At 40.8% G+C, this 15,083-nt stretch overlaps 1 protein-coding gene across 6 annotated transcripts in view; it reads right to left on the bottom strand.

The window, feature by feature from the left end:
- Positions 1 to 11,813: 11,813 nt before the first annotated feature.
- PACSIN2 (protein kinase C and casein kinase substrate in neurons 2) overlaps positions 11,814 to 15,083 on the bottom strand; it is a 72,610-nt gene continuing 69,340 nt past the window's right edge. For all 6 annotated transcript variants that reach the window (XM_067305618.1, XM_067305603.1, XM_067305647.1 and 3 more), the window contains one exon: positions 11,814 to 13,616. In XM_067305618.1, the coding sequence (XP_067161719.1) occupies positions 13,504 to 13,616 (113 nt within the window). In that variant the 3' untranslated portion in view covers positions 11,814 to 13,503. The remainder of the gene's footprint in view (positions 13,617 to 15,083) is intronic.

Raw genomic sequence — 15,083 nt, 5'->3', positions numbered from 1 at the left:
TCCATACCAAGAAATATAATCACCCCCCCCACACCTGTCTGTAGCACCTGTAGCCTCAAGCCAGCAAGTACAATCACTTGGAGTCAGGAGTGCTTGACCAGAACTCTGCAAGTGAGGTTTCCATTTCAGGAAGACATTGCCTGTGTAGTGACAGGTGCTCCTTACAACACACTCCCCTCCAGAGATGCTTGCCAGATCCCATGTGATGGCAGGAGGATTACTATCTCAGCCTACAGCCGCTGGCCTCATGGGGAGTAAAAGCTGCCAAGATATTTCCTCAAAGGAAAATAGGGAGCTTTACTTCAGCTTTTTAAATACTATTTTTCTAACAAAGAAGCAGGAGAGGTACAATCTTGCCACCTAATTGGACCAATTAACAACAATAAAACAGGGTCATCCTGAAGACTGAGCTACCTGCCTGGCATGATCTTAGAAAAAAAGAGGACCTTATCTATTGCCCCATATCCTCCTTCCCTTGGTATGTGCTCATACTCCCCCCAGCCACATCACTGGCTCCCCAAGCAACAGCACACAAGGGCAGCTAGCTCCTGCCCAATTTCAAATAGGGGGCTGCCACTGCAGCAGACCCAGGGATCTGAGGTGCACCTTGGGGAGCACAGGCAAATAACTCTGTAAGTCTGCTGGTTCTTCTGTCTTTTGCTGGCCTCCAATTCCAGGAAGTGCCCCTGAGTCAGGATGTCAAAAGCTGCTAGTTGTTCATAGCCACTTCAGACACAGAACTCACAAGTCTCCATCCAGGAAAACACAGGAAACATGTCAGTCCTTGACAGTGTTCAGAAACATACATTATATTGTTCCTACTCAGTCTCACAGCAGCTCTATCCCAAGGCCATACTTTGCAATTTAACTATGTGAATATGCAGGTTAGATTCTTTTCACGGACTACAAGCTGAGCTGATCGCTAGTTGAGTTCTGACAAGATGGAAGAAAAGCATTTAGCACATGCTAATGAATCTGAGAGAGAGAAGAGGGTCCTGGAGGCAATCTTAGAGCAGCCTCTAGACTGTAGAAGAAAAGTGATATAGCAAATGCAAGTAACAGTAGAAAGACAGGAAAGAGCTAGTCCATCTCTGCTAGTGAAAAGGCAGTGTTCGTAACTCACCTGCTGCTCTGCATGTTGAGTAGATAAAAAACCTTGTAGCTTTCAAGGGTAGCTGCAGAAGAGATTGGGCGCTGGGGTACCCTCTATTTTACTGTGCAGCTGTTACATGCAGTGCAAGTCCTTACTCAGTAGTAGACCAGCACTGTGAGCAAGAATGACTCCCCTGGTCTGATGCTGCCAATGTCCTCAATCCCTAGCAGATTTTCATCTTGGCAAGCAGTTAGAAAAACTGTCTAAGGCCTTCAGTCTGAAATTACAGGTTCTTTCTCTGCCCCCATCATCCAGAACATATTGTGCAGCCATTTTCTTTGTCTGTGAAAAAGAAGGCAGATTTGTTCAAAATATTTTGGAAATATCCTCCATATCCTACTCTCCCCTAACAGTGACCTTGCCCATCCCCAGGGCAGAACCAAACTAGAGCCTAAATAAGGGAAACCATCAGTCCAGAGAGGTGGTGAGTGTCTGAGTGTTTCCAGGGGACAGGTGAGACTCTTGTATTTGAGCAAGTTTGTGGCTTAAGTGGGTTGCAGGAAGGATGAATGCACAGAGAGAGAGAGAGAATGGCAGCAGTGGTGGGAAAGGGGACCACAACTGCTGCTTTGTCAGTTATGCCTCAGCATAACAATGCCAATCTTGCCAAAGATTTCCAATAATGCCCAAAATACAGGTATTTGTATTCCCAGTGCACACAGAACAATTTAAAAATTGCTTTCATGCCAGCTAGTCTAACAAAGATACATATGGAGAAAGGCTGCTCTAAGTGTATCCTCAAAACCAAATGCCTGGCAAGTACAGCATTCCCTAGGAGGACTGTGCGCATTATGCACCCTCTAATCAGGTGCAAATGCAGTGCACAGTTGGCTGTCATTGCACCAGAATGTGACACTGGTTATTGCTATTTTGCATATGAAAAAACAAGGACTCTTATTCTTGCTAATGACCCATAAAAGTTCCACAACTTGACATACAGAAAAAAAAAAAACAAAAACACCGCAACGAGACTCAAACTTTGAATCAGATTGCCCAGAGAAACTGTGGAATCTCTGTCCTTGGAGGTTTTCAAGACCCAGTGGGACAAAGCCCTGAGCAACCTGGTCCTAGTTCAGTGTTGACTCAGCTCTGAGCAGGAGGCTGGACTAGAGACATCCCAAAGCCCCCTCCTCTCTGTGCTAGTACCCCCTCCATATACCCAGGGAATGGATGGGTATTATGTTCTGTTGATACCAAATCTTTGGTTGCCAGAGCTGCTCTGTGAGCTAGTTGATGTTGCACAGGAAATGCCTTTATGCTTTTTCCTTCTCCCACCTACACAAATACTGCAGCAAGAGTTTTGGGCTCCTGGACCATGCCAGACAATTTCTGTAGGACTTGTTAAGACAGAGAAGGAAGAATAACCTTTCAGGATAATCTCCCAGGAACTGCCTCTTCTCTGGCTCTTTGACTGGCTTGATGTCCAAGGATAGGCACTAGCATCCATGCTGCATCCAGCTGTGACTGCATAGGGTTGTCTCTATCTCATCTCTAGAAGAGAATGAGAAAGATCAAGCATCTGGATGACTACTCCCACAATATGGAAATGAAATTTAATAATGTTGAACTAGATTAAAAACTGATTAAAACCAGTTCAACACATCAATAATATACTTCTATTTAGTGCTAACACATTGTTTGTACTGATAACATCAAGAAGCATCACCACTTCACAGAGGTGAGGTTTCTTGGAGCTTTCCATTCTTGAAAGTAATCTGTATTTTAACTCAGGACAAAGCCAAGAAGTTGCGATATTGGTACTTACAAATAACCCTTCCACAAACTCTCCTCTTAGTTGTACAGGCATACCTCGGAGATATTGCAGGTTTGGTTCCAGACCACCACAATAAAGTGAACATCGCAATAAAGCGAGTCACATGAATTTTTTGGTTTCCCAGTGCATATAAAAGTTATACACCATACTGTAGTCCATTAAGTGTGCAATAGCATTATGTCTAAAAAAACAATGTACATACCTTAATTAAAAAATACTTTATTGCTAAAAAATGCTAACCATCATCTGAGCCTTCAGTGAGTCGTAATCTTTTTGCTGATGGAGGGTCTTGCCTCGATGTTGATGGCTGCTGACTGATCAGGGTGGTGGTTGCTGAAGGCTGGGGTGGCTGTAGCAATTTCTTAAAATAAGACAGCAGTGAAGTTTGCCACATCGATTAACTCTTCCTTTCACGAAGGATTTCTCTGTAGCCTGCGATGCTGTTTGATAGCATTTTACCCACAATAGAACTTCCTTCAAAATTGGAGTCAATCCTCTCAAACCCTGCCACTGCTTTATCGACTCAGTTTATGTCATATTCTAAATCCTTTGTTGTCATTTCAACAATGTTCACAGCATCTTCACCAGGAGTAGATGCCATCTCAAGAAACCACTTTCTTTGCGCATCCATAAGAAGCAACTTCTCATCCGTTAAAGTTTTATCATGAGCTTGCAGCAATTCAGTCACATCCTCAGGTTCCACTGCTAATTCTAGTTCTCTCACTATTTCCACCACATCTGCAGTTACTTCCTCCACTGAAGTCTTGAACCCCTCAAAGACATCCATGAGGGCTGGAATCAGCTTATTCCAAACTCCTGTTAATGTTGACATTTTGACCTCCTCCCATGAATCACTATGTTTTTAATGGCACCTAGAATGGTGAATCCTTTCCAGAAGGTTTTCAATTTACTTTGCCCAGATCCATCAGAGGAATCACTATCTATGGCAGCTATAGTGTTACAAAATGCATTTCTTAAATGATAAGGCTTGGAAGTTGAAATGACTCCTTAATCCATGGGCTGCAGAATGGATGTTGGGTTAGCAGGCATGAAAACGACATTAATCTCATTGTACATCTCCATCAGAGCTCTTGGGTGACCAGGTGCATTGTCAATGAGCAGTAATATTTTGAAAGGCATCTTTTTTTCTGAGCACTAGGTCTCAACAGTGGGCTTAAAATATTCAGTAAACCATGTTGTAAACAGATGTGCTGTCATCCAGGCTTTGTTGTTCCATTTATAGAGCGCAGGCAGAGTAGATTTAGCCTAATTCTTAAGGGCCCTAGGATTTTCAGAATGGTAAATGAGCATTGGCTTCAGCTTCAAGTCACCGGCTGCATTAGCCCCTAACAGAAGAGTCAGCCTGTCCTTTGAAGCTTTGAAGACAGGCATTGACTTCTGCTCTCTAACTATGAAAGTCCAAGATGGCATCTCCTTCCAGTATAAGGCTGTTTCATCTACATTGAAAATCTGTTGTTTAGTGTAGCCACCTTCATCGATTCTCTTAGCTAGATCTTCTGGATAACTTGCTGCAGCTTCTACATCAGCACTTGCTGCTTCACCTTGCACTTTGATGTTATGGAGATGGCTTCTTTCCAGAAACCTCATGAACCCACCTCTGCTAGCTTCAAACTTTTCTTCTGCAGCTTCCTCACCTCTCTCAGCCTTCACAGAATTGAAGAGAGTGAGGGCCTTGCTCTGGATGAGGCTTTGGCTTAAGGGAATGTTGTGGCTGGTTTGATCTTCTATCCAGACCGCTAAAACTTTCTCCCTATCAGCAATAAGGCTGTTTTGCTTTCTAATCATTCGTGTGTTCACTGGAGTAGCACTCTGAATTTCCTTTGAGGACTTTTCGTTTGCATTCACAACTTAGCTAACTGTTTGGCACAAGAGGCCCAGCTTTTGGCCTGTCTCGGCTTTCGACATGCCTTTCTCACTAAGCTTCATCATTTCTAGCTTCTGATTTCAAGTGAGAGATGTGCAACTCTTCCTTTCACTTGAACACTTAGAGACCATTGTAGGGTTATTAATTGGCCTAATTTCACTATTGTTGTGTCTCAGGGAACAGGGAGACCTGAGGTGAGGGAGAGAGACGAGGAAACGGGCGGTCGGTGGAGCAGTCAGAACACACACAACATTTATCGATTAAGTTTGCCGTCTTATATGGGCGCAGTTTGTGGCGCCCCAAAACAATTACAATAGTAACATCCAAGATCACTGATCACAGATCACCATAACAGACATAATAATAATGAAAAAGTTTGAAATATTGTGAGAATTACCAAAGTGTGATAGAGACACGAAGTGAGCACATGCTGTTGGAAAAATGGCGCCGATAGACTTGTTCGACACAGCATTGCCACAAACCTTCAATTTGTAAAAAATGCAGTATCTGCAAAGCGCAATAAAGCGAAGTGCAATAAAGCGAGGTATGCCTGTACTTAGGTAAAGCCCTTTGTATTAGCAATGCAAGGAACTCACAAAGTTATGGCTAGAAGTATCACCCCATTGCAAAACCTACCTACGTTTGCCATGTGATGCAGTTTCATCTATGCCAGGGCAATCAGATTCCATTTGAGTGTTTCCTGCTTAGAGGTTCTAGAAGTCTCTCTCACCATAATATGTAGATACTTCACAATTAATGTAATTGTTTACCTCATGGAGCTGCAGATGTCATTGGGCATGCTGAAAGTTGTTGAGTTGAAGTAACTGATGACTTGGATTTTCAAGGAGTTCTTGTTAATGTCCTTCATAGAAGCCTAACTAAACTACCCTGAAACTAAAGGGGATCATTTAATAAATTAATTACTGACTACAGGAATAAACATTTGGAGGTTACCAGGGAGTCCCCCAGAGGGATTCATGCTCAAACTTGCAGTGTTTGATATTTAGCTGCAAAAAGGGTGAACAGAAAGGTGGCAGCTCATTGACAAACTATGATAATAGAAGTGAAAATGCACTCTATAAGATCCTTTTGCAGCTCTTTACAGTACGGATTGACTAGATAGAACAGCAAGTGAATTTCAGGGTCAAATGCAAAATAACAAAAATTAGAGCCTGAACTACACTAATGGGGTCAGAACTAGTGATTACTAGAAAGAGCATTACTAGTTCTCTTTCTGGAACTAATTCCAGGATCTCTTTTCTGAGCTGCTTCATTTAGATCTGTACGAACAATAGCTTGGTGTGCAATTGTTGCCAAAGCAGTGAACTGAAAGTTCAAAATTATGAGGACAGAGTTAAGTTTCTCTTATTGCATAGGACCCAAGAAGCAAATCATGGAAGGCTGAAAATATTGTGACTGAAGTACCCGCTATATGTTGTCCTGTTCCTATACTCTTCCCAAGGCATCCACTACACTGCTGGCACAGACCTCATCTGATCTAATACAACCAGTCTTAGAGATGAGGTTACACCTTTTGAAATGTGGACAGGTGCTCAGTAAAATTTTCACATTATGTAGGTACTTTTACCTGAACAGAAGTTTCAGGAAGCATCTATAGAGTTTAAAATTTTGCACTAAATGATTAATGTAGTATCACACAGGAATCTGAACTTCTAACACAAGGAAGATAAGTAATAGCAGGCTGAAAGTGATGCAGACTGAGCATTAGCAGGTAAACTGCTAGATGTCAAACACACTGAAGGTATTGTTTACTGCAGTAACTACCACACCACCTTTCTTAGGTTCTGAAGTTGCAGTTTATATTTTAGTTCAAGCAGAATGAGAAAGTAGAAATATACCAGTATATCTAGGATATCTTGTATTTTCTCATTTCAGGGTCAGAATCTGCAACTCTCTCCAAATTGACCACTAGGTATACTTTCAGCCATGATTAGCAAGCTCCTTGATGTTTTGAGGTGAATAAACATCTTTCTGCCAAACCAGAAAGGTTGGTGAAAGATTAAAAAAATGATTGTGTAACCTAATAATGTTCATTTTCAAAACCAGATGCAACTCAAGAAGAACAGGAGGTATTGCCGCCAGACATCCAGCCTTCAGTATACCATTCTCCTTTCTCTCCCTTGTCTTCTTTTACAGTAATATAAAATTATAAAATACACAGATATTTTTAAAAAACACTGAAATTCATACCAGATTCATAAAAAAAAAAAATCTAATTTGTCTACAGTGATTTCTCATTAGAAGACTTAGTATTTCTATTTATCTCCAAATGTAACCTGCTTTGGCTTTTGCTTTGCAAGTGCTATGAATAAAAACTTGATCAGAAGAAAAAAGATATTAGAACAAAGTAGTAATCAGTCACGGCAAAAGCAGTTTTAATACATCAGACCAACTTCACAAACATTTCAGCAACAGATAATAGCAATAGAAGATCTGTAGAAATAAAGCAGATAATACAGTTGCACCTAGGGTATAGCTTTGCTTTTAGAATCTTATGCGTATAGCAAATTTTTATCTTATACAGATATTCATATTGTAGCCTACCAGTAAATTAAAAGGCAGTTTGGGGAAAAAAGGTTCAAAATATTGTTGTCAAGCTCTCAGAACCTCAGAAGCAGAAAGTTAAAGAGAAATCTTATATTAATGTGGACTGTGTATCAGGAGCTGCTTACTTCAGCACCTTTTCTACAAAACTAGTTTATAATTTTTCTGAAAAGACTCTTACTACCCTGTCTTAACTAGACAAATTCATCAATGTATCAGTGACTAGAAATAAACACTGATATTAGACTAAAAAAATTTACAAAAGCACCTAATTTGTCACGTGATCACTGCAAATATCCAGATGAAAAAAAAGCCAACTATTCTCATACAATGTACTGCATATTTTGAGAGCATTCAAGGAATGCTATGCCAAAGGCAAGTAATTGCATGCTATAAGGTTGAAACGTGTTTAAGGTTACAGCAACATTCAGGTAGCTCAAACAGTACAAGCAAAAATACACTAGAAAGTCTTAAGACATGCTCTTTCCCCACCCTGTTCAGAATTTGTAAGGAAAAAGAGAGGAAGGGATAGGAAGAAATGACATCCCAGACTTCATATTCTCTGTTTATACCTTGCAAATTTAATCCTCTGAAAGTAAACTATAGCTGCTTAAGCCCAGGATGAACTTATAAAGGAAAATTCTCTACTGTTGCTCAATAGGCTTCATTACTTACTGACCCTAAACTGTAGTAAGGCTTTTGACACAGTCTCCCATAGCATCCTTATAGCCAAATTCATGAGATGTGGATTGAATAAATGGACTAGATGGATAGAGAATTGGCTTAATTGGTGGGCTCAAAGGGTTGTGACTGGGCATACAAAGTACTACTGAAATCACTTAGGGGTGGGCACTAGGGATGACAGTGCTTAGCATCTTTATAACAACTTGAATGATGGGACAGAGCACATTCTCAGCAAGTCTGCAGATGATATACCAACTTGGGAGGAGCAGGACTGCTATTCAGAGGGACCTCAACTGGCTGGAGAAATAGGCTGATAGGAACCTCATGAACAAAGGCAAATACAGCATCCTGCATGGAGTTATTCCATCCCAACAGGACAGGCTGGGTCCTGACAGCATGAAAAGCAGCTTTGCAGAAAAGGACCTGAGGCTCCCAGTGAACATGGGTCAGCAGTGCATCCTTGCAGGAAAAAAGGCCAACCGCATAGCGGGCTGTATTACCAGCAGTGTAGTCAGTACGCCAAGGGAAGTGGTTCTTCCTCTTTATTCAGCACTTGTGTGACAGCACCTGGAGTACTGTGCCCATTCCCATCCCCCCACCCCAGTATAAGACAGACATCAACATACTGGAGCAAAATCCAGCAGAGGATCACCAAGATGATGTTAGAGGGCTGGAATACATGAGATGTGAGGAGAGGATGAGATAACTGGGTTTGCTCAGCCTGGAGAAGAGAAGGTTCAGGGGAGACCTTATTGAGGTTTACAGCTACCTGAGGGGAAAGTGCAGAGAAGACAGAGCCATGCTCCTCTTACAGGTGCACAAAGGAAGGACAAGAGGCAACATCAGGAACTTTTGATTACACATAAATACACAAAAAAAGTTCCTCATTACAAAAGCGAGGAACTACTAGAACAGAATGGGAGAGGCTGTGGCCTCTCTGGGCATCCTTGGAGATGTTCACAACCCAGCTAGACAAGCCCTGAGCAACCTGCTCTAATTGGACCTGCTTGGAGCAAGGGTTGGCTGACTGGCTCCAGAGGTCCCTTCTAATCTAAATTCTTCTAAGAAGTATCTGTTTAAACTCTATAAATGCCTTTCTGTGCTCCTAGAGCAAAAAGCTCAAAACTGAGTCGGCCTGTGTAAATGGGTGTCTATTCAAGATGAGGATGAAATTAGTCATTTCCACTTGACTTAACCCATCTCTATTTCTTGAATTTCTCATTAAAGTGGATGGAGCATGATAAGAGTTCCAAGCACTTAGAATGGCCTATTGGTTACATTTGTTAATAGACAAATAACTTCTTAAAATACTTTATTAATTTTAAAATGTTTGATAAATATGAAGTTTGCCTTTACCTTCTGCCATTCTGTATTCTGGAACACCATGTCCAGTTTTGGACACCACCCTCCCAATACCAGATGGCTTCTGGGGGCCTAATAGCAGCCTCCCAGTACCTACAAGGAGGTTACCAAGACAACAGTCAGGCTCCATCCAAGTACAGCAGGAGAACAAGAGACAGTGGTCACATATCCAGTTAGAACCTGCCCTATTTCAATCTAAAGGGGAGAAAAATTTTTTTAAGGATAATTAAGCTTTAGAATGGGTTGCACAGAGAGGTTATGAAATCTGTCTTTGAAAGTTTTCCAGACCAGACCAAAGCCCTGAGCAACCTGGTCTGAATGCAGTTGACTATGCTTTAAAACAGAAACTTGGACCACAAACCTCCTGCACTCTGAAGGGTTCTGTGGTCCTTTCACTAAATCAGCCAACCACCATAGCAAATTAATCCTTTATTTGGATTAAAAGATAATCTGTTGATGTGGGAAACAAGTTCAAGCTTTCAGCTACTCAAAGTACTACATTAATCACTATCAGTGAACCCATGAGTGCTGAGGGAGCTGGCGGATGTTATTGCTAGGCCACTCTCCATCATCTTTAAAAGGTCATGGAGAACAGGAGAGGTGCCCGAAGACTGGAAAAAAGCCAATGTCACTCCAATCTTCAAAAAGGCAAAGAAGGAGGACCCAGGGAACTACAGGCCAGTCAGCCTCACCTCCATCCCTGGAAAGGTGATGGAGCAGCTCATCTTGGAGGCCATCTCCAAGCACGTGGAGGAAAAGAAGGTGATCGGGAGTAGTCAGCATGGATTCACAAAGGGGAAATCACGCTTAACCAATCTAATAGCCTTCTGTGATGGAATGACTGCCCAGGTAGATGAGGGGAGAGCAGTGGATGTTGTCTACCTTGACTTCAGCAAGGCTTTTGACACTGTCTCCCATAGCATCCTCATAGACAAGCTCAGGAAGTGTGGGTTAGATGAGTGGACAGTGAAGCGGACTGAGAACTGGCTGAATGGCAGAGCTCACAGAGTTGTGATCAGTGGCACAGAGTCTAGTTGGAGGCCTGTAGCTAGCGGTGTCCCCGAGGGGTCAGTACTGGGTCCAGTCTTGTTCAGCTTCTTCATCAATGACCTGGATGAAGGGACAGAGTGCACCCTCAGCAAATTTGCTGATGATACAAAACTGGGAGGAGTGGCAGATACCCCAGAGGGCTGTGCTGCCATTCAGAGAGACCTGGACAGGCTGGAGAGGTGGGCGGAGAGGAACCTCCTGAAGTTCAACAAAGGCAATTGCAGGGTCCTGCACCGAGGGAGGAACAACCCCATGCACCAGTACAGGTTGGGAGTCAACCTGCTGGAAAGCAGCTCTGCGGAGAAGGAGCTGGGAGTGCGGGGGGACACCAAGTTAAGCATGAGGCAGCAATGTGCCCTTGTGGCCAAGAAGGCCAATGGTCTCCTGGGGTGCATCAGGAAGAGTGTTGCCAGCAGGTGGAGGGAGGTGATTCTCCCCCTCTACTCAGCCCTGGTGAGGCCACATCTGGAGTCCTGTGTCCAGTTCTGGGCTCCCCAGTACAAGACGGATGTGGCACTACTGGAGCAAGTCCAGCAAAGAGCTACAGAGATGATTAGGGGACTGGAGCATCTCTCTTATGAAGAAAGACTGAGAGAGCTGGGCCTGTTTAGCCTAGAGAAGAGAAGGCTGAGGGGGGATCTTATTAACATGTACAAATATCTGAAGGGAGGGTGTCAAGAGGATGGAGCCAGACTCTTTTCAGTGGTGCCCAGAGACAGGACGCGAGGCAACAGGCACAAACTGAAACACAGACAGTTCCATCTGAACATGAGGAAAAACTTCTTCACTGTGAGGGTGACAGAGTGCTGGAACAGGTTGCCCAGAGAGGTTGTGGAGTCTCCTTCTCTGGAGATTTTCAAAACCCGCCTGGACGTGATCCTGTGCAACAAGCTCTAGGTGACCCTGCTTAAGTAGGGGGGTTGGACTAGATGATCTCCAGAGATCCCTTCCAATCTCAACCATTCTGTGATTCTGTGAAGAAAACCTTTTCCTCACAAGGTAGACAAGATTCAGATATTACATTTAAACACAAGAAACATCTTTGCTCACCCAAGCTGTATTGGACTTGACTATACCATAGAAAGCAGCATCACAGATTTCACATACCCCACAGAAGACAACATGGAAGTCTCCCCTTCTTCCACAAATATTTTCTTGAAATGTCTTGCCAAGAGCCCCAGTGAACTGCACCTTCCCTCTCACTAACAGCACAATGCTATTATGACATGTTCTCCTTTATGGTTCTTTTAGACAATGCAGATTGTCACCTTGCAATGAAATGCATAGATTATTTGCTTCAGAAGAATGTTTTCAAACACATTGAATTAGTAAGAGGTACATTCTGGGTACTTAAGAGATTAACAGATTTTATTGTTTTCTAAAATATTTTACAATACAGAGACCCCAACCAGTAATTCCTGACAATTTTAGTAACCATTTTGTGGATGAACAATTATGCTGGTAAGTTTTCCTTAACAGACACATACATACATCCACTTTCTAAGCTGGCACATTTTGAATCATTGAAAATGATGACTAAATATTCTATAACCGCAAAAAGCAAACAACTCTGAGACTATCAACAGTGTTTGTTATCTCAAAATAGATTTGACTTCATTACAGTGTAGCTTCCTAAAGTAGCACATCTACTCACCTGGTACTTAATTTTTTTTTTTAAAGACAAATCTGCTGTAATTTACAGCCCAGTTTTATATTCACAAATGCATACTATTTGACACTATTACATATGACTGACTTGTAATTGCAAACAAATGTAGTTTTTACAGTGTTCTGCTACAATAATCCATGTAAGGACTAATGCTAGTTTAGATTTTGACCCACAAATTTATTCACAAATACAGATTTTGAGTATATTAGTCTATTTACTGTATTTCTGAAAAACTAATCACAGAATACCTGGTCTATGGTACAGTAACAAATATGATATGAAAGCAGATTTAAATATACCTATAATTTAAACTCTTAAACAGTCTAAATCTAATCCACATCAAAAGGCTTGATAACTAGTAGCCATGCTCCTTATATTTTGGAATATCAAATTATATGTACATATACACAGCATAGAGAGCCTCTTCATAAAAAGCATTTTAGTCTATTTTACAATCTTAGGTTTGAAAAAAATTAGTCTTCACACATTTAACATTTCAAATCACCAAAAATCATTTAAAGGAGAGAACTTTTTTCCTGCAAAAGTGAAGTAACTACTATTCTGGGGCTTATGTATGATTTATCTTTTTATTTTTAGAATACTATTTAAAATCTAGCTGGAAAACTCATTGAAGTGTCAAAATGCATAAACAGCATTCACAATAGGATCCCAACCCATGACACCTGCAGATCTCTGTTACAGTCTTCTGTAACAAATATTTATTAAATATAGTATTTGTTTTACAACTTCAAGCCATGCTGACAACATAGATTATTACAACACGGAAAGAGTTTTCATTCAGTCAACTGCTGACTAAATCTATATCATAATTTAAGTATTAATTGATAAATCTGAGCATACAAAAAGGTGCTTAACTACATAGCATTTAAATAAAAAAATACTGCATCTTTCAGACATTGCTAAGAACAAATAGAAAATCAACTGTAATAATCTTAAAAATTCAAGTTGCAAGTTACTGAAGGTCACTTAAAATAACTGATTAAACAAAAGTGAGCATAAGCCACATACCCAGGGTAGGTTGAGGCACAAGCATAGAAAATGCAATGTTCAGAAGTCACAATAACAGAACATGTGGTAAGAGAAAGCTTAGAAAGTATTTCCCCTATCATACTATTTTTTTCAGCCTAACCCCTTTCTTTTGCATTGTGCAGAAGTTGTGAAAACAAAGTCAAATTCTTAGTTCTAACTTGTGTCCTTAAATCACCATGATTTCAGTATCAAGCTGTCTCTTCATTAAAATATATACACTCTATACATCACTCAGTTTCCCCTCACTGTAAATATATACTGTACAGGCCTACAGAGCTTTTGTAGCGCTTCTGTATTAACTTTCTCCTTTGTCACTGGATTGGTTCTACATAGTTTGCTGGGTATAAACCAATTTGTCCATTGTCCAGACGTCCTTTGCACCAACCCTGCTCGTCTTCATTCTCCATTTTAGTTAACTCGTCCCCTGAAAAATAAGTGATATTTAACAAAAGCTGTAGCCTTTTAGTGACAACAGGAAAGTAACACAGCATCAGTTATCTACATGTTCACCTTTCTTCTCTGCCTACCCCAAGCCTCAGTAGAGAGCTTCCCTTTCTAGTCTTCATGCTTTTGATACGAAGAATGCCACTTACAGATTTATCTATGGGATGAAAGGCTCCCAACAGGCATTAAGATAACAGGAAGAAAGAAGCTACTTTGAAACTAAAACATTACATTGATGGCATTTCAAAAAGGCAATAGCAGCATTTGTCTTTTATCACAATGAAAGATACAAACAAAGTTACATGTGATGTCATTTCACTAGAAGATCAAAGACTCTCTTATATCTAAAGAGTGTGAACAGTAAAAGGTAGTATAAGTACTGCTAAACAAACAGAACAATCTTAGATTTATGGCCTTCACCACACTGTCAATGCAAGTGAAATGTTTTGTTAGGCTTACTGTCAATACACACTCAAGAATTCCTGGGACTTAAGGGGGAAAATACCACACAGTTAAAACACAGCAATGAAATCCTTTTGAATTATAGTTGCAGTTTTTTCATACATTACTACTAGGTTGTGATACAGAAAGATTAAAAAGAATCTTGTACCTTACACTTTGTCATCTCTCTCCTTTCCTCATCTTTTTTAAAATGGATAAGGATTAGGATTAAACTTCCCCTTTTTTTGTTCCACCTTTATATTGCTGATTGCTTATATAAGATGATGTACAGATGTAGCTCCGAAGTTTGGAAGCTCAGAGTTTGTTTCCTAACTTACACAGCAGAAGTTGGCACTGATTGCCAGAGATGGCTTTTTTTTTCCCCAAACCAGAACTAAAATATTTCTTGAACCCATCAGACATTTATAAACTGTAATATGACCTTTTTGACTATCCTGTGCATATGATCTTCTACATCCTCAGGAAATATTATGGCATTAGAAAGCCTGCAGGCTCCAAGATGCTATACATGAACAAACAAATGACCATCTCAAACAGGCAAAAACAGCCACCCCAAGTAAGGATTATGTCCCCACATACAACTTGTGTTTGATCTTAATTAGCAATGGGAAATAACACTGATGATATTAACTACTTGATATTAACTACTTAATACAGTCTTCTGAACAGCTGTAAATCTATAAAGTATTGCAGAAGTCTTGGTGGAATTTAGAAGAACAAGAGCTAGCTTAGCAACTATATATTCTTGGTAGAAATGGACAAGCTTCATATTAAATCTTCTCAGATTTGTATCTTCAGCAGTTACTCTTATCTAAAAAAGGTTAAAGTCTCATCTCCTCCAGTTTACAAGTTTACCAGATAACTAATAAAGGAGCATAACAAACAAGTGACATTGTGGATTGACTATGCTTATGGATACTTTTTGCAGAACTTCCCACCATTGCTAGCCCTGTAGCATGGGCAAGTGTACAACTCCAAGCTACCT

This window comes from Apteryx mantelli, chromosome 1 (assembly GCF_036417845.1).
Source record: "Apteryx mantelli isolate bAptMan1 chromosome 1, bAptMan1.hap1, whole genome shotgun sequence".
Classification (NCBI taxonomy): domain Eukaryota; kingdom Metazoa; phylum Chordata; class Aves; order Apterygiformes; family Apterygidae; genus Apteryx; species Apteryx mantelli.
This window is presented reverse-complemented; position numbering and strand designations above follow the sequence as displayed.